The 18,549-nt window shown below is 40.0% G+C and overlaps 1 protein-coding gene across 3 annotated transcripts in view; it reads right to left on the bottom strand.

Moving 5' to 3' along the window:
* The window catches only part of LOC115224230 (tRNA (uracil-5-)-methyltransferase homolog A), a 36,942-nt gene that overhangs the window by 12,957 nt on the left and 5,436 nt on the right, over positions 1 to 18,549 (bottom strand). For 2 of the 3 annotated variants that reach the window (XM_036513238.1, XM_029795014.2), the window contains exons 2-13: positions 15,631 to 16,071; positions 13,003 to 13,091; positions 11,710 to 11,785; positions 10,296 to 10,344; positions 9,113 to 9,200; positions 8,218 to 8,272; positions 6,662 to 6,756; positions 5,288 to 5,336; positions 3,714 to 3,777; positions 1,887 to 1,993; positions 1,360 to 1,506; positions 281 to 384 (exon numbers count right to left, since the gene is read on the bottom strand). In XM_036513238.1, the coding sequence (XP_036369131.1) occupies positions 281 to 384; positions 1,360 to 1,506; positions 1,887 to 1,993; positions 3,714 to 3,777; positions 5,288 to 5,336; positions 6,662 to 6,756; positions 8,218 to 8,272; positions 9,113 to 9,200; positions 10,296 to 10,344; positions 11,710 to 11,785; positions 13,003 to 13,091; positions 15,631 to 16,005 (1,298 nt within the window). In that variant the 5' untranslated portion in view covers positions 16,006 to 16,071. The remainder of the gene's footprint in view (positions 1 to 280; positions 385 to 1,359; positions 1,507 to 1,886; positions 1,994 to 3,713; positions 3,778 to 5,287; positions 5,337 to 6,661; positions 6,757 to 8,217; positions 8,273 to 9,112; positions 9,201 to 10,295; positions 10,345 to 11,709; positions 11,786 to 13,002; positions 13,092 to 15,630; positions 16,072 to 18,549) is intronic. The other variant, XM_036513239.1, reaches the window with a different exon arrangement.

Below are 18,549 nucleotides of genomic sequence, written 5' to 3' on the forward strand. Positions count from 1 at the left end.
GAGAGGAAAACATTGTTAAACGATGCTAAACTCAACCAAAGACAAAGGCTGAAACAAATTACGGCACCACTGACATCATCATCATCAACATCATTTAATGTCTGTTTTCTGTGCTGGCAAGGCCAGGAGCTGAACTCAGTTCCATGTTTTGACAGGATTTCTACAACAGAGTGCCCCTTTGTAATGCTAATTAGAAATGGTGTGTGTGTTGACAAGGGCTGAGCAGGGTGGGTGGGAAGATGGAATATTGTGTGATCTCTGGCAATCACAGGAAACTTACTTCTTGGTGACGCAATTGAAAAATAATGATGTCACACCACACACTTTTCCTTCACCCTCACTGAAAAACTCCTTCAATGCCTCTTTCTCAGCTTGAATTTCCTCCTGGAAGAAAAGAGAAAAGGAAACAACCAAGTCAATCAACAGCAACAGAGGTAAGTTTATTAGAAGAACACCATATAAGGAAACAGAGACAGCAGGAGAATGGGGGGGGGGTGTCTAAGACAAAGAAAAATAGTGTGCATATATTTGCGTATGTTTCCAACAGGCTGAGCCTGCCCCATGTAGACGGGATTTCTCATACCTGTAATTTATGTGGGACAAATTGACAGGACTGAGTGTTGGATAGACCATCTCACAGTATTTGTTTCAATTCTCACAGATGTTCAAATCCCACCATGATCCACTCCACCTCACATCATTTCAGGGTCAATAAATAAGATTCCACACAACAGATCCCATTCGACCCATTTCTATCCAATGAAACTCCAGACACAACAAACACGAGCATCGCATCTGATGGTGGATCCGACAGAGCAGGGGAGAGATTGCTTTGCCATAATCATTCTGGCTCTTGACAATCTGATATGTCAGCCTTGTCTGATTCTTCCAAGGTTAACAAAACACAATACCAGTCATGTACTGGAGTCAATCTTTCCCTTTCTAACTTTTTGACAGTCTTTCTCTCTTCTGGAAGAGACTGTCTGTTGCCAGGCCCAGAGGAAGATGGCGCCACCAAGCCTACAGCTGTTCAAGACACATCATATATGGTAACAGCAGTGCCACAACTCCATCAAGAAGTTGAAAGCTCAAAGCAAAACAGGGCAAGATATGAAGAAAGTTCAAGGCCTTATTAAGGCTTGTTCCAAAGAATTTTTTTGGCTTCCTTCCAGCAATAAGTCTGTCCAATCAGCAGCAACATATCCATCCTTTTAACATCCCCTTTGCCATGCTAGCATGGGTTGGACAGATTCTAAACCACTGAGCCTCCAATCTTGTAATCAGTCTCATAAAACAGCCACAGACTCTTCAACACTCAATTCCAAAAGCTTCTGCACTTAACAAGTTTAAGGAACTCACGTCGGAAAGCTCAACAGAATGAAACTCAATAATAGCCATCACATCCCCTCTGCTGCTCGTCCTCACAGTCAACTGCCTCCAATATCCTTCGTGAGTTTGGGCATCATAAACAGAATATTTACTTTGACGCACATATTCTTGGAAAACCTTAGGAAGAAATAAAAAAAAAAAAACAATATTTAAACAAATAATTCAATTCAATGAAAGGAGATGCTATCAAAATATGCATTAATTTACAGAGAAACATATACAAGCCTATTGCACAGGTAATAACATGAAAGGTATGTTTTCAAGAGAAAATTGAAGAAACTAAACCAGAATCAAAATTATGGCAAACCTAAAATGAGTGTAAGAGGATGAAGAGAAAGAAAAGTAACAAATTATAAATAATAATGAGAAAGAGAAAGAGAAAGAGTGAGTGAGTGAGAGAGAGAGAGAGAGAGAGAGAGAGAGAGAAAGAGTGAGTGAGTGAGAGAGAGAGAGAAAGAAAGAGTAAGTGACAGAGAGAGAGAAAGGAGGCAGCTTACTTTAGCAACTTTTTTCATGGCCTCAGGTAGGATAGCACAAAGAGATGGTTCTCCAACTGCACTAGAACCATCTCGGTAACTACCAAGCCGGAATCCAACTATTTTCTCTGAAACAAAACAATAATATATATTACAACAACATACAATGTTAACTCCCCTGTGTGTGTGTGTGTGTGTGTGTGTGTGTGTGTGTGTGTACAGAAATACACACACACACACATTTTCTTATTCTTTTACTCGTTTCAGTCATGTGACTGCAGCCATGCTGGAGCACCACCTTTAGTCAAGTAAATTGACTCCAAGCGTTATACTTTGTAAGCCCAGTACTTATTCTGTTGGGCTTTTTTGCTGAACTGCTAAGTTATGGGGACATAAACACACCAGCATCTGTTGTCAAACGATGTTGGGGGAACAAACACAAACACACACACACGATGGGCTTCTTTCAGTATCCATCTACCAAATCCACTCACAAAGCTTTGGTTGGCCTGCGGCTATAGTAGAAGATACTTGCCCAAGGTGCCATGCAGTGGGTCCGAACCTGGAACCATGTGGTTGGGAAGCAAGCTTCTTACCACACAGCCACTCTTGCACCTATGCCAATCCAATACATTTTCAGAATTCTAGAAAAAACTGGCACTTATACATTAGGCAACAGAATGGGTTTATTATTTATATAATATTAATATAATAAATTTAGTCTCATAACAGCCAATTTATGTTACTGAATGGTTTCCTGCTAAAGAACATTTCCAGTTATGGGGAGGTAAATTAACAATTACCAGACATAGCTTGAGCTCTTTGTTACTGGAGGCCTGAAACAAGCACATCTGGCTCTAAAGGATCTCAGACATGTTTGAGTGGACATCAGTCACTTGAATGCTGACATGCAGGACATTGCCTAAAAGGGATCAATCTAAGGGACGTAACTCTGATGGGCTTAGGAGCAACCCTTGTCTGTTTTTTACTGTTTCTTTGTCATTTGTTATTTGTGAGTTTGTGGAGCAAATTGTTTGCAGAGAAATGCATAATTGAGTTATGTGATAGAACAACTCAAGCTGAAACCCAATTATTGGCAATATGACAACAATAGGGATCTCTGCATATGGACCCTAATCAAGACTGACAAAGGAGCGAAAAGACTTCCTATCAGGCACACATTTTGGTCAACAGCATGGCACCTAATTTGGTATAGACGGAGGCTGTGGCTATCGTATGAAGAACAAGGTAGCAGCATGATGTTTCTTCTGGTATCTGAAGCTAAATTTCCTGTAGACAATCAACGTCTACCTCTTATTCTGATTGCTGAATTAGACTTTGGGACTCTGGTTCTCTCACCATAAGTCTACCATTCCAACAGACCACCACTTCATGGGAAAATAGACCAATACATGGTAGAATGGTCTATGAATGCAATATTTCTTGGATTCAGTTTCACCATTGGGTATTCCTTGGAAAACAAGATCTCAGTGAAATTACCACATACACCTGTAACAGACTGTCGTCCACAAGTCATGATTGTTACAAACAACTGCAGGGTCCACCCACCTGATCTGTTTGTCCCTTAGAGATGAGTTGACAGGCTCAGCAGCAAGTACACCAAACATTAACATCAAATATTCCACTTTAAAAAGCAATAGGTCTATCAAGAGCATAAGGTGATGCTGGGGAAATGAAATGAACTGATCAGGACTCAAAATCCACTGTTAAACCCTTTAAGAATTTACAGAACCATCCCATCACACGTTGAGGAAATAAAAGCTATTTTTAGAAACAAAATGTTAAGAAAGTTGAAAAGAAAAAAAACAACCCCAAAATAGAACTTACCAGATCCTTCGTGGTTTGTACCAATTGTAAACTCTGACTTATTACGATAACCAGTTAGTAATGGCTGTGGATTGAAAAAAATACAAGTGAAAGCAAGAAATGCCTGGGAATTCACAAGAGAAGGTAATGGCAGATTGGGAGAGAAATGGATAGTGAAGAATAGAATTATGTTGATAAATATATACAAGGGGCTACCCAAGAGTAACTGGAAACGTTCTCTGAGAGAGCAAGCCTTTTGTAGTTCAGGCTTTTGCCACTAGAAGTCACTTGGTGTGACCCTCAGGCATCAGTTTGCCAACTGGTATCATCGAATGTAGTGCTACGTGGTGCATCTTTGCTTTGCAGTGCTTTTCCCCTGTTGATGTGACTGGGGTGTCCTGGAGCCCCTCCCAGCGAATTCTGACCAAGGAATTGTGAATGAAAAAAGTTGCAGCAAAATTTGTGCCTTGCTTGCTCATGGAAGATCAAAAGCAGTCACGACTGAATGCTTGTCATGAACTGAAAGAACAGTTGGAAATCGAAGGTCATCTTTACTGACAAAAGCTGATGCTAGGGAATTTGCAGATGTGGAAGAGACGAAGAAAAGAACAACAGAGGCATCACTTTGCAAGAGTTCCAGCACTACATCAAACAGTGGCAAAACAGGTCTGGACCGATGCATTGCTTCAAAATGGAGAATACTTTGAAGGCGATCATCATCATCATCATCATTTAACGTCCGCTTTCCATGCTAGCATGGGTTGGACAGTTCGACTGGGGTCTGGGAAGCCAGGAGGCTGCACCAGGCTCCAATCTGATCTGGCAGTGTTTCTACAGCTGGATACCCTTCCTAACGCCAACCACTCCGTGAGCGTAGTGGGTGCTTTTTATGTGCCAGGCGAGGCTGGCAACAACCATGATCGGTTGATGCTTTTTACATGCCACTGACACAGGTGCCAGGGGAGGCTGTAAACATGTAAAACTAATTTAATAGAATAATATAGCAAAATTCCGGTTTTTTGGGGGGTACCCCTTGTATGTGTGTGTGTATACGTATCTTTTGGAATCGGACATTTGGGTTGTTACCCACACTCATACATGCATTTAGATATACAAAGTACTGAACATTTCACTTAGACAAACTGATGGAAACTAGCAGATACATTACAGAATTGCATATGTATATATGGTTAGAGTCCAACCCACGCTAGCATGGAAAGCGGACGTTAAACGGTGATGATGATGATGAACACAACAGGAAGAGTGGACAATCCAACATTTTGGACACGGTCCTTCTTTGTTGAAAAATTAAGAGGAAAGAAATTCATAAGACACAGCAGAGTTTTACATCCTGAACTCAATTGCAGCCAGTTTCTCTGTTTTGTAAAAGTCTGCTGTCCTTCAGTCATTTCTCTCTTTTCAATTTTTCCCCCGAAGAAGGACCGAGTCCAAAATGTTGCATTGTCCACTCCTCACAGCAAGTTCACTAGATTCTTTTTTTTTTATTGATTTTACTGTATAATATAAGTGTTGCTGACACAGACCAATGCCAGCCTCTTTAGGAGCCTGATCGTGAAGAGAAAGAAATTACTTACGGAAGGCTGAATGGCAAGAATCTCACAAATACTATCTGAATAGAGTCGTCTGTAAAATAAGAAAGAAATCAAATAAATGATTCAGAAGATGAAACTGGGAAGCCAGTAATTGGATGAAATTACTTATGTTAATTACTGAAAGATGCCATTGTCCTAAAAGACAATAGTTAAATTACTATGAAACTATTAATTGTAGTAAATCCCTAACGAATCTCTCCCCAACATTCCTCCCTTGTTCTCCTAAACTCTTATCTACCCACTTACCCAGGCAAACCCTGTCTACCCCTTCAATTATACTCACCCCCATCACAGTAACTTGAGAGTATGCTCCAACATATCTTCTCCACCCTCTATTCTCTCACTCACTCTTCCCCTGTTTTTCTATCTGGGGTAAAACGGGTCTCTCCTCTAATGCAGGAAACCCTTTTTGTCCCCCTATTCATACCCCAACTTCTCATCGTATTGAGTACAAAGCCACCGTACTCAATACTACACCCCAACTTACTTGAGAAGTTATGCCATGTAAAAAAAAACGCCCAGGCCCCTCAGTAGAGTGGTTCGTGTTAGGAAGGGCAACCAGTCAAAGGAGACAGGAGAGCTTGGCTAGTCCTCTGGTCTACCAGCTCCTGTCATACCGTCAAACCACACCGGCAAGGAAAATAAAACATTAGATGGACTATATATATATATGTGTGTGTGTGTGTGTGTATGTACACACATGCACAAATTCATATGTGTCCGTCCGTGTCCGTCTTTGATCTGACATCATGTGATTGTTGTTAATGTGAGTCACTGTTGTACAAGTGGTAGTCTCGTTTCGAGTCTTCTGTGAAAACATATTTGGCCAGCAGAAGCGAGAGCTAGTGGCAGGTGGGGGGGCATCTGGCTGAAGAAACTCTGCATTAACAAATTCTGTATGATCCATGCAAGCATGGAAAAGTGGACGTTAAAAAGACATATACATGTAAATACACACACACACACTGGTAGTATATTTCAGCAGAGATTATCATCATCATCAGCATTCTTCTGATGTTTCCAAGCAAGGTGATATTTGCCCCATGGCTAGAAATGTTTTCATGAAAGACTGGGAATGAATCACACCACTCGTATGAGAGTGACACTTGTTTACGCAATGTCAAGACAGGGTCTCTCTCTCACACATACACACATGGTTTCTTTCAGTTTCTGTCTGCAACACAAGGCACTGGTTGGCTTAGGAGCCATAGTATGAAACACTTGCCAAAGTGCCATGAAGTGGGATTGAACTTGAAACCATGTGGTTGCAAAGGGAATTTCTGATCCACACAGCCAAGCCAGCACCTGATGAAATGACAAAATGAAAACACAAAAAATTACTAAAAAGATATTTACTTTTGTTCGTAGATCCATGTCTTGAGATCTGGGCAGTTTTGTAAGAGTTCCTTGGTCCATCGTTTCATAACGTTTTTTATATCATCAAACTTTCGCTGCAATCAAAGAAAAAAACAAAAAAAAAAAGACAACTGGAAAAATTATAGAAACCATCATAAAACAATGTTTCTGAGTGAAAGCAAGTGGTTTTGTGGTCAGGGCGTTGCATTTGCAATCATTAGATCATGGTTTCAGTTCCTACACAGGGCACTGTGGAGTGTTCTTGAGCAAAACACTTTTTTGTGTGTTGGTCCAGTCCACTCAGCTATAAATGAGCCACCCTGTCACACACCAGCGTCCCATTCAACAGGACTAAATTGATTTTGGTCACTTTTATACGACAGAGATAGTAATGAGTCTGACAAGGCCTACAGCTCAAGACAGAATGACTCCACATCTTTGCCTTTAATAAAAGCACAAACACTGTTCCCTTCCCCTTTATAATATCATGTGCAGAAAGGGCTGGGTTGACTTTTTTATTTTTTGACATAAACCAGTGTCCAACACAACAGGAATTGTTCAGTCAACCAATTAAAACTTCTTCAAAGAATTTTAATGTGAGCCAAGAATTACAGAAATTCAGTCACAGCAGGAAGACCATAACCTCCATGCGATTGAGGCAAAACAGTAAAACATTGACATTTCTGTATAGCTTGGTTCAAATGAGAGAGACTCAACCCTCTTGTTACCATATTTCTGTTGAAATTCATGGCATTCTGTTTCAGTTAATTTTGAAAATGATGAAGAATTTAAGTAACTTTATTATTATTATTCAGCTGAAAGATTTCAATTGAGATCTCTTGAAAACACCAAGTTTGTGCCATAGAACCAAGAGCAGGGTCAGGTGCCCTTGTATCAAAAGGGTTAAACAATCACGTAACAGAAACAGAGAGAGTCCTGCTTCAATAAACAAAACAAAACAAAGGTAACCAACTGTTTTCTGCTCGAGTATACCTGAGCTAAGACCACTTTTGTTTGGCCTCTCTTGTAGCGACACTTCATTCTCAAAGATAGACATTCCTATACAAAGATTTATGTTTTTCATTTGTTTTTTTCTAAACGATGATCTAATCATTATTTAAATGTACCTTATCTAATAGTAATCCCATCATCATTTAGAAACCCAATACACTCCCCCATTTTAAATACACAGAGGTAGGTGCAGACATGGCTGTGTGGTAACGAATTCCACTCTGCACAGAACCAGTTGGTTCCAAGTTCAATCTCAGTGTGTTCTATTCTCTTAACCCTACTGACATGACTGAGCCCAGAGGGGGAAATCATTAAAGGAAATCCTGTCATTACATTAATTAAGTAGGTTTCACTGGCGATACTGAATCTCTGTTGAAAGTTTGGATTTATAACTAGAATTTGAAGCTGGTTGTAGAGTAAGAACTACTGTGGTTAGGGGCTGCAGTTGTGTTGGTCATGTATTTAGAAAAGACAGCAGTTAGAATAAACTGCACTTTTTTTTATAGGGTTTGGGTGATTGAGGGCATTCAGAAAACATTCTTTACCTTTAGTTGTTCCTCATATGTTAAGTCATACAGTGGCATCACAGCTTTTCTGACTCTGAAATGATAATAAAAACAATGTGCCCTACAGATTGGTTTCATGGAGTAACCCTGCAAGTTGAATTTCTATGCAACGAGTCATGCCCCCTTTTAACACCAACCATTTCACTGAGTGGACCAGGTTCTCACTATGTGGTACTAGTATGAGTGAGGTTACCAAGACAAGATCCCATAACTGAAGGGAGGGAGTTTTGAAGGAGGAGGCTTCACACCAGGTGATGAGTGGTTAGAGAATAAGAGGACAAGAACAGGTTGTATTGCTGTAGGGGAGATACACAGCTACCCCAGTTGGAAGAAGAGGAGGAGGATACATCAGGGTATACACCCTCAAAATAGAGCCAAATTTACACTTTCATAAACTACCACAACCATCATCATCATCATTTTAATATCTACTTTTCCTTACTTTGCACGAGTCAGATGGAATGCATTAAAATAGATTTTCTTTGGCTGGATGCCCTAACCCTAACCCTAACCAAGCAAGGGACTACTTTCCTCAGTGTTGGACATCTTTTCAAGGAAGACTGGCAACAAATGACACCCATTTACTACTATCATGCAATGTCAAAGCAACGAGACACAAACACACCCACTCAGACAAGAAGCTTCTTTCATTTTCCATCTACCGAATCCACTCACAAAGCATTGGTTGGCCTGGAGCTATAATAGAAGACCGAATGTCATATCAAGTGCTTGGGAGGCAGATTTAACCACACGACCATGCTTGCATTTTCATATATACATATATATATATATGTATGTGTGAAAACTTGGTAATGTAATAATTTGTGGGTAGAAGGACTTAGAATTGCATTTTCAGGTGATATTTGTAACTTACCTTTCATCGGGGGTCAGTTCATCATTAGCATCCACCAAGTCTTCAGATTCCTTAAACTTCTTAGCACTAGGCTCATCATTGGTTAATCCTGTAAAACCAACAGGGATAAGTTGAATCAAATTGAACGGAAGAGAAACACTTTCATAGCAGTTAATTCTAATCTTTTTAAAAGACTTTGCTGTGTGGTGAAGAAGTTTGCTTCAGAACCATGTGTTCCTAAGTTCAATCCCATTGTGTGGCATCTTGAAAGGATGAAAGACAAAGGTGACTTTGGGAAGATTTCGACTCAGAAAGAAAAGAGCCAAAAGAAATGTTGCTAAGCATTCTTCCAGAAGGGCCAAGGATTCTGTCAACTGAAAGCCTTGATGATGATGACAATGATGATCCTTTCTACTCTAGGCACAAGGCCTGAAATTATGAGGAGAGGGGCTAGTTGATTACATTAACCCCCAGTGCTCGACTGGTACTTATTGACCCAGGAATGTAAAGCCAGGAGAAAAGCTGCTCAGCACTTTGTCTGGCATGCCTTAATAATAATAATAATAATAATAATAATCATTATCATCATCGTTTAACGTCCGCTTTCCATGCTGGTATGGGTTGGACGGTTTGACTGAGGACTTGCGGCTCCAGTCTGATCTGGCAGAGTTTCTACAGCTGGATGCCCTTCCTAACGCCAACCATCATCATCAGGAATTGCAATACACCATAATCATCCTTTATAGTCATCCAAGGGAAGCAATGAAAATATGAACAAACAATTCACAAATACAACAACAAACAAAATAAAAGTTTCCTTTAATTTCATTTAACCCATTAGCACTCAGATTACTCTTATTTATTTACATTGCCTCAAATCAGTCAATGATGTGATTGTGTATTCTTTGAATGACATTGTAGGGTCGGTGTAAGAGGCCAGATCTGACCTGTACAATATTTGGGGCATTTATGGCCGGTTTCAATGGTAAAGAGTTAACGTCCCTTAAAAAGTTCTCTCTTATATTTCTGAACGAATAAGCCTTTACCACTAAATCATGCAATAACTTGATGCAAGCAAGAGCAATGGCATACGAGCAAAGCACAGCACACAAGTTCAATTCCTAACCAAGTAACAAGAAGAATCATACTTTGATGATAATAATGAAAAATTGAAGCAACTAAATTGGGAAACATTAGAACTTACCAAAAGATTTTCGCTTTAAAACCAAAGGATCAGCAGTTGGATGGGATTTCTGAAAAAGGGAAAAAAAAATGGTAATAGATAATGCTTTAAAGATGAAATATTTCTATTTTCTATATACATAGCACACCCCCTATCTCCTATTGTTCCTCTCAGTAGAGCAGAGTTGTTTAGTCGAGAGAGTAACAAGGTGATGTCACTGAACAAGGTGGTGTCATGAAGGCAAAAAAGAAAAACCATCCAGTATCATCATCATCATCATCGTTTAACGTCCGCTTTCCATGCTGGCATGGGTTGGACGATTTTGACTGAGGGCTGGCGAACCAGATGGCTGCACCAGGCTCCAATCTTGATTTGGCAGAGTTTTACCATCAATCTTCAATTAACGGCTTCCTTCCATGCTGGCAAGGGTTGCATGGTTTGGCAAGATCAGGCAAGTCAGAAGACAGTGCTGTCTGCTTTGGCATGATTTCTATGGCTGGATGCCCTTCCTAAAACCAACCACTTTACATTGTGCACTGGGTGCCTTTTACGTGGCACCAGAACAAAAGTGTCATCAAGTAACTTGCAAGACAAACACCCCACCACCAACCAGAAGCGGGTATTGATGGAGTTGGTTTTGTGCCGGTTGATGAGAGATATGTCAGGATACCCCAACAAGATACAGGGGGGTGGGGGGTCCCCCTCTAACCCATTGGATTCTGTTCAACCCACAACCCATGCCAGCATGGAAAGTGGATCAAAAGTAATGATGATGATGATGACATACATGTATAATACAAACAAACACATCTACTTAACCGTGATGAAAGGAGGAGTGTAAAATTTTAACTTCCAAAGATCAAGAGAAAACATGGAAAAGCCGAAGTTAAAACAATGATGAGAGAAGGCAATTCATAATTTACTTTAGACACCAAGAAACAAGAAGTCTGATAAAGAGACCCTAACAAGGCTAACGACAGTGCATTACAAGAGACATCAAGCGTATAAGTAAACTTCCTCTATTGAATTTGCTAGGCCTGCTTTATTTAACGGAGAATGAGGATGATTGAAGTGGATACCCAGACAAAAGATGAATGGTTTGTCACAAGCACTTAATTCTTATTTCCTTATTGCCCACAAGGGGCTAAACATAGAGGAGACAAACAAGGATGGACAAACGGATTAAGTCGATTACATGGACCCCAGTGCATCACTGGTACTTAATTTATCGACCCCGAAAAGATGAAAGGCAAAGTCAACATCGGCAGAATTTGAACTCAGAATGTAACGACAGACAAAATACCGCTAAGCATTTCGCCCAGCGTGCTAACGATTCTGCCAGCTTGCCACCTAGCACTTAATTCTGTCACCACAAAACCAAACATTTGATTTTCAATGGCCAAATGTCTCTACTTCTCAAAACAAGTGAACCAACCTTAGCAGTGACATCATGTCCTTTCCATTGGAATCGATTCAAAATGTTCAAAGCTTTCTCACGTGCTTCTTCATCCCTATAAATAGAGAAAAAAAAAAGAACAAAAGTATGAACTGCAGCATATTCATAAATGGAATCGTCCATTTTAACCTTGTGTCATTCTTATTTCTGAACCCTCACCTTCTTAAAGGTACCCTTCCCAATAAACTTCCTTGTTTTACCTTAGCACTGGCAATTCACAAGACATTTTTTTTCTTTTTATATCAGCCCATTTGTCTTTCTTGTCAACCTGTTTTTGCCAGGCCCCTTTTGCAGTTCATTACTTGTCAATCTTAGACATAAATCAACACTAAACACCTACTAGAGCACATCCAACACACCCTTTCCTCTTCTCATACCAAGTCACATCATTACTCCCACAGTTTTACCCATTCCACGAAGAGAGAGAAAACTATTACGGCCAATACGGTTCCATGAATTTTAGTTCATACTTTACTTATTCATACACTTTGACTATTAACTACTTCTAACAATTACATCAACTGTACTGGCCGCTTCCTTCATCCTTTCACTTCTCATCTCCTTGCATAAAACTACCTTCCTCAAGCCCCACTAAACTGAAAGGGATTTTAGTCTCTTACATGGTGACCCTACTAATACTGATGCCATAAAAAAAACAACCAGCCCTTTCTGTAAAATGGTTGGCATAAGGAACAGCATCAAACCATAGAAATCATACCAAAGCAAGCACTGGAAGTCAATGCAGTGCTTCGGCCGTTTGGAAACTGTTAAATGGTTCAACCCATTGCAGCAGAGAAGATGGATGTTTACAAGATAAAGACGATGACACAATCGTTATTTCTGTTAACGCTTCTGGTACTAACCCACCCACCTGCTTTAAAGTGATCCATATTACAATTTTTCATTAAAAATTTCATGTTAACTTGTTCCAAACACCAGCTTAATAACGAAAAAAAATCCTTTTATCAAACTTTGACAACTGGTGCTGGTTTGTTTACATCCCCTAATGTAGCAGTTTGGCAAAAGAGATTGTTAGAAAAACTATCAGCCTTAAAAAAAATAAGGTTGATTTGTTGGATTAAACTCTTCAAGACTGTGCTCCAGTATGGCCAGTGTAATGACTGAAACAAGGAAAACACAAAAACTTAACATAAACACACACACACACACCATGACGAGAGAGGTGGGGGTTGAGGTAAGGTAACAGGACATAAATTAAGATGCAAACGAGAAATGAAAGGAGATGAAAAACAAGAGAGAAAACATCTTTACCTGAACGTGACGAAAGCAAAACCTTTGTGTGGGAAACCTTTCACTTTGATTGGGTTCAGGTCAAGGTTGACCAGCTTCCTTTTCAGTTCCTGGGGAGAAAAAAAAAAAAAAAGAAAACAGAAAAAAATAAACAATACAGATAAATAGAAATTGAAAATGTTCATTGTTTAACGGACTTTACACTCACACACCACCACCACCACTATCACAATCACTGTTTTAAAGAAACCCACTTTTCCCAGCTTGTATAGGATCAGGTGGAATTTGCTGAGGTAGATTTTCCATGACCAGATGCTCTTCATGTCTGGATATGTTTCCAAGGAAGAGGAGAAATAAATAACATTGCTCTTGTGAAACTCATTTACGTTTATTATTTAATCAAAGCAAGGACACACACACACACACACATGTGCCTGGCTCCTCTGATGAAGATATTGTGACTTTGCTATGTCAATCTACCAAAATTTGTATTCGTTGACATGTTGCCTTTGTTTATGTATATATATATATATATATATATATACCTACAATACTAACTTAATATTAGACTTCCTTGCATAATATACATGGTTATATCAACCAGTCATCGATTATCCAAAACAGCTGTAAAGATAGGACTTGTATGCACCTCTTCCTATAAATACATTCTTCACTGCCTTTCTACTTGTATATATACTGTATGTGTGTATGTATATATCTATCTATCTATCTAGCCATCACCATCACCATCATCCAAAGCCCATATTCCATGCTGGCAAAGATTGAATGGTGTGACCGGATTTGATGGATCCAAGAACTGCATCATGGTTGAGTGTCTGCTTTGGCAAGATTTCTGCAGCTGGATGCCCTTCCTAATGTCAACCATTTTACAGAGTGTACCGGGTGCTTTTCTCATACCATCAGCATTATATATGTATGCATGTAGTACATGGGATTCCTTCATTCCCCATGTACCAATTCCATTCACAAGGCTATAATAGGAGAGACTTGTCTCAGATGCCACATGGTGGCATTGAACCTAAAACCATGCAGCTGGGAAACAAGCTTCTTAACCACACAGCCACCTTATCCCTATCCTTGCCTGCACATAATTAAGCAGAGATAATTGCAAGTAACCTAAAAAAAAAACCTCATCAAAGAAGTATGTAGTCTAGGAACACCAAATAAGGACAAGTAATTAGGTGCAGAGATAATTGCTTGTAGACTCAAAAAGCAGTTTGCAAACAGTAGAGAGAAACGGTAAGGTAAAGAAAATGGATTGGACTAACGAGATCAAATTATTATTGCCAGTAACGACTAGATTTTAGACCACACAAATATAGACTCATAAAAAGATGGCAAGAGATACATTGTTATGGAAACATGCCTGATCCATGCAAGGGGAAAATGGTTACATTGATGGTGATGACGACGATGATGATGACAGTGGTGACTGATTGCATACAAAGCAGTTGCACATCTTAATTAAGACCAGCAAAAATCTTAGCAAGAAAGAGAAAATACAGATTTATATCTTTTATTTGTTTCAACTCATTGGACTGTGGCCATGCTGGGGCTTTACCTTCAAAGACTTTAATCAAACAAATTGACCCTCATTACAGTCTGGTACTTGTTATGGGGATACAAACAAACCAATACTGGTTGTCAAGACGTGGACGGGTGGTGGAGGAACAGACATACACACAGTGGGCTTCCACACAGTTTCTGCCGATCAAATTTATTCACAAGGCATTGGTGAGCCCAAGGCTATATAGTAGGAGACATTTGCCTGAGGTGCCATGCAGTAGAATTGAACCCAAGACCACACAGAGACGCCAGAAAAGCAAGCTCCTCTTAGCAAATAAAAAAGGCATTTTACATTTATTCTATGAAATCCCGTCCCTTAGGGCTCAGCAAGAGTGTGTCTTCCTTAAAAGCCACCAGACTTCCCAGCCCCACATGAGACCCCTTTCAGCACTCAAACACAACAACAACAGTGCTTTAACTCTTTTGTTGTTACCATATTTCTCTTGAACTACTTTGCTTCTGCTTTCAATTAATTCTGAAAATAACGACAAACTTAAGAAAATATATTTGTCATTATTAAGACAGTGTTTGCAACAAATTAACACAATTAATTTAAATCACTTTGAAACAAGAAGCTTGCATCATTAAAACCAGCAGAGGTAGTCTTAGGCAAGTTGGTATTAAAAGGGTTAATTACGAGAAAAGGAGAGAAAAAATTAACAGGTGCAAATGTGACTGTGTGGTAAGAAGCTTGCTTCCCAACCACATGGTTCTAGGTTCAGTCCCACAAAGTGGCACCTTAGGCAAGTGTCTTCTTTAACCTCAGGCTGACCTAAGCCTTGTGAGTGTATTTGGTACATGGAAACTAAAAGTTCATCATATATATATATGTGGATGTATGTATGTCTCTGTGCCCTAACCACGACCACCACCACTTGACAACTGGTGTTGGTGTGTTTACGTCGCCATAACTTAGCAGTTCACCAATAGAAACTGATAAAATAAGTACCAGGCTTAAAAATGAAAAACCCCAAAAACTCTTCAGGGCGGTGCTCCATCATGGCCACGGTCTAATGATTGAAGCAAAATAGAAAGGAGAAGATAAAGGAAAACCTGACTCACAGAGAAACCAAACCTTGGTAAGTTTTGTATTTCTATCTTGAAAATCTCAGAAGTGAACTCATCTCTTTTGATGTAGGAATATTCATCCTGAATCACAGAAGTCTTCTTAGAATTTACATGTTGGTCACATTTGGGACTTTCTGTAGGTTTTGACTCTTCATCTGTCATTGGAACATCAGGGGATATTGTACATTCTGCAACCGTGGAGTCTTCATTGTCTGCTAATTTTTCTTCACATGCTACCAATTCGTTACCATTTTTGATACGTTCCACACCAGTTTCAGTCGTTAAAGAACCGTCATGGCTATTTCCCACTGAACTTCCAACACTACCAATGGCATCGTTATTGGCTTCTTTTTCTGCACTCACTTCCATCGTGTCATCAATATTCAGATCACAGCCTGACTTTTTGGTCTCTTTTTAGTAATTTCGTTTTTGATTCTAAAAAGAAAGAAAAAAAAAACTAAAGGTAAACAAAATAACAAAACATTGAGAGAAAAACATAAAAGTTAGGCACAATCATGGCTGTGTGGTTAAGAAGTTTGCTTTCCAACCACATGGTTCCGGGTTCAGTCCCATCATGTGGCATCTTAGGTAAGTATTTTCCACTATAACCCCAGGCCAACCAATGCCAGAGGAAACTGAGGAAGCCCACAGCATCTACATATACGAGTGGGGTTGTTGTTTGTCCCCACTCCTTGATAACCGAGGAGAGTTTCTTTACAGCCGCAAAATCCAATGGCTTTGGGCAAAGAGACCAACAGAAGTTACCAGACTTTAGAAATCAGCGAATGGGGTTAATTTGTTCAACCAAACCTTTGTCTGAGTTGAATCTCAATTTTCCCTTTCACTTCTTCAAAGGAGGTTCAAACACACGCACCCACATATTGATGGTTGTGCTTGTTTGTTTATTCTGCTCACACATGAACATGTTCATTGGAGAACTATGGGCATATATTTATGCACAAACACACACAGATAGATAGACCGATCGATCGATACCTCAATGACAGAAGACAATGATGTTCTCATCGAGGCAGGGAACTTCAATGACCATGTTGGAAAACATGGTTTTCATGGCATGCATGAAGGCTACAGATTTTGTTCTAGAAATGAGGAGGGAACAAATATGCTGGAGTTCTGTGATGCAAGTGATTTAATGGTTTGCAACACTCAACTTCAGGAAACCTGCCAGCCACCTAATCCTTTCTCAGTCTGGTGGGCACACTAGCCAGATAAACTACATCCTCATCAGGACAGGCGTATGCTCGTGAATGTAAAGTCTCTCCCATGTGAAGAATGTACAACTCAGCATAGGTTAGGGGTTAGCGACTTTGGACTTAAGGGTAGAAGGAGGCCGAGACACAAACCAATATAGAAAAGGAGGTTATGGAAGCTCAAGGATCCTTCGAAAAGGCAGAGATTTAGAGATGTCCTTGATGAAGCTTTTGATGAGAAGGAGGTAAGGATGGAGACATATGACATAGAGGACAACTGGAAGTTCTTGTGGGACAATCAAATGGGGGGCAACTAAGCATATCTGTGGTTGGAGCAAAGTTTTCTCCAGACCAAGGGTGACATGGTGGTGGGACAGTGAGGTCAATAGGACTATAAAAGAGAAGAGATGGGCTTGGAAAAAGTGGAAGGGTTGGCGAAGCAAAGAACCATATCATATGAGATAGCTAAAAGAGAAGCTAGGTGTCAGGTATATCTAACAAGGGCAGCAGCCAAAAGGAAGAGGTTTGCCAATGTCTTACAGCATGAAGATCAGAGACTCGAGGAATCAAGATGGTGTGAAAGAGAGAAGTGTGTACGGACAGATAATGGTACGGTTGCTCTTAGCGATCCTGAAAAGAAAGAAACCTGGAAGAGATACTATGAAAGACTTAAATGTAGAAAATGAATGGGAGAAAGAGAGTCTTGTGCATGTGAACCCAACAGAGGGACCAGCTATCCTAGTAGATAGCAGCATGATAGATGAGACAAAGATATGAAAACAGGGAAGGCCCCTTGTCCATCAGGTGTCACTGCTGAGATGATTAAGATATCTGGTAGAGTTGGATAGTCACTCAGATTATTCAGGGAGAATCCCTAGTGACTGATGCAGCAGCATCATAATCAGCTGCCACAAGGGCAAGGGAGATGCCTTGGCTAGAATTATAGGGGCATCAAATTGCTGGACCAGGAGATGAAAGTTACAGAGAAAGTTATGGCCCAATTAATTAGGATGAGAATTAGACTAGATGGCTTTTTCCACAGAAAGAAGCATCACGGATATTATTTTCATAGTCAGACAACTGCAAGAAAAGTATTTAGCAAAGAACAAGCTGTTGTACTTGGCATTTGTTCATCTAGAGAAAGCCTTCAACAGAGTGCCTTGGTCTGTGATATGGTGGTCACTGAGGAAGCTAGGGATAGACGAATGGCTTCTGAAAGTAGAACAGGAAATGTATGGAGGTTCTATTAGTAAGATAGAGTTAACAGCCATGAGTACAGTGATGAATATAGCATATATGTAGGCATTCACCAAAGCTCAGTCCTCAGCCCCCTCCTATTCATCATTATCCTCCAGGCTATAACAGAGAAATTTAAGACTGGAGCTCCACGGGAACAACTATATGCTGATGATCACAGCAGAATCTGTAATAGAATTAGAAAAGAAATTCTAGATGTGGAAAAGGAAGCTGCAATGAAAGAGTCTTAAAGTAAACTTAGCGAAAACCAAGGTCCTGCTAAACAGAAATCAGACAGGACCCTTCACCCATCAGGTAAATGGCCCTGCTCGATATGTAGGAAGGGCGTCGGCAGAAATTCCATTTGGTGTACCCAGTGCAAGCTATGGATACACAAGAGGTGCAGTGGAATAAGAATAAGATGGAGAAAGTTCAGAGAGCTTTGACCTCTGTTGGCAACCAAAGG

Source organism: Octopus sinensis, linkage group LG25, assembly GCF_006345805.1.
Source record: "Octopus sinensis linkage group LG25, ASM634580v1, whole genome shotgun sequence".
NCBI lineage: Eukaryota > Metazoa > Mollusca > Cephalopoda > Octopoda > Octopodidae > Octopus > Octopus sinensis.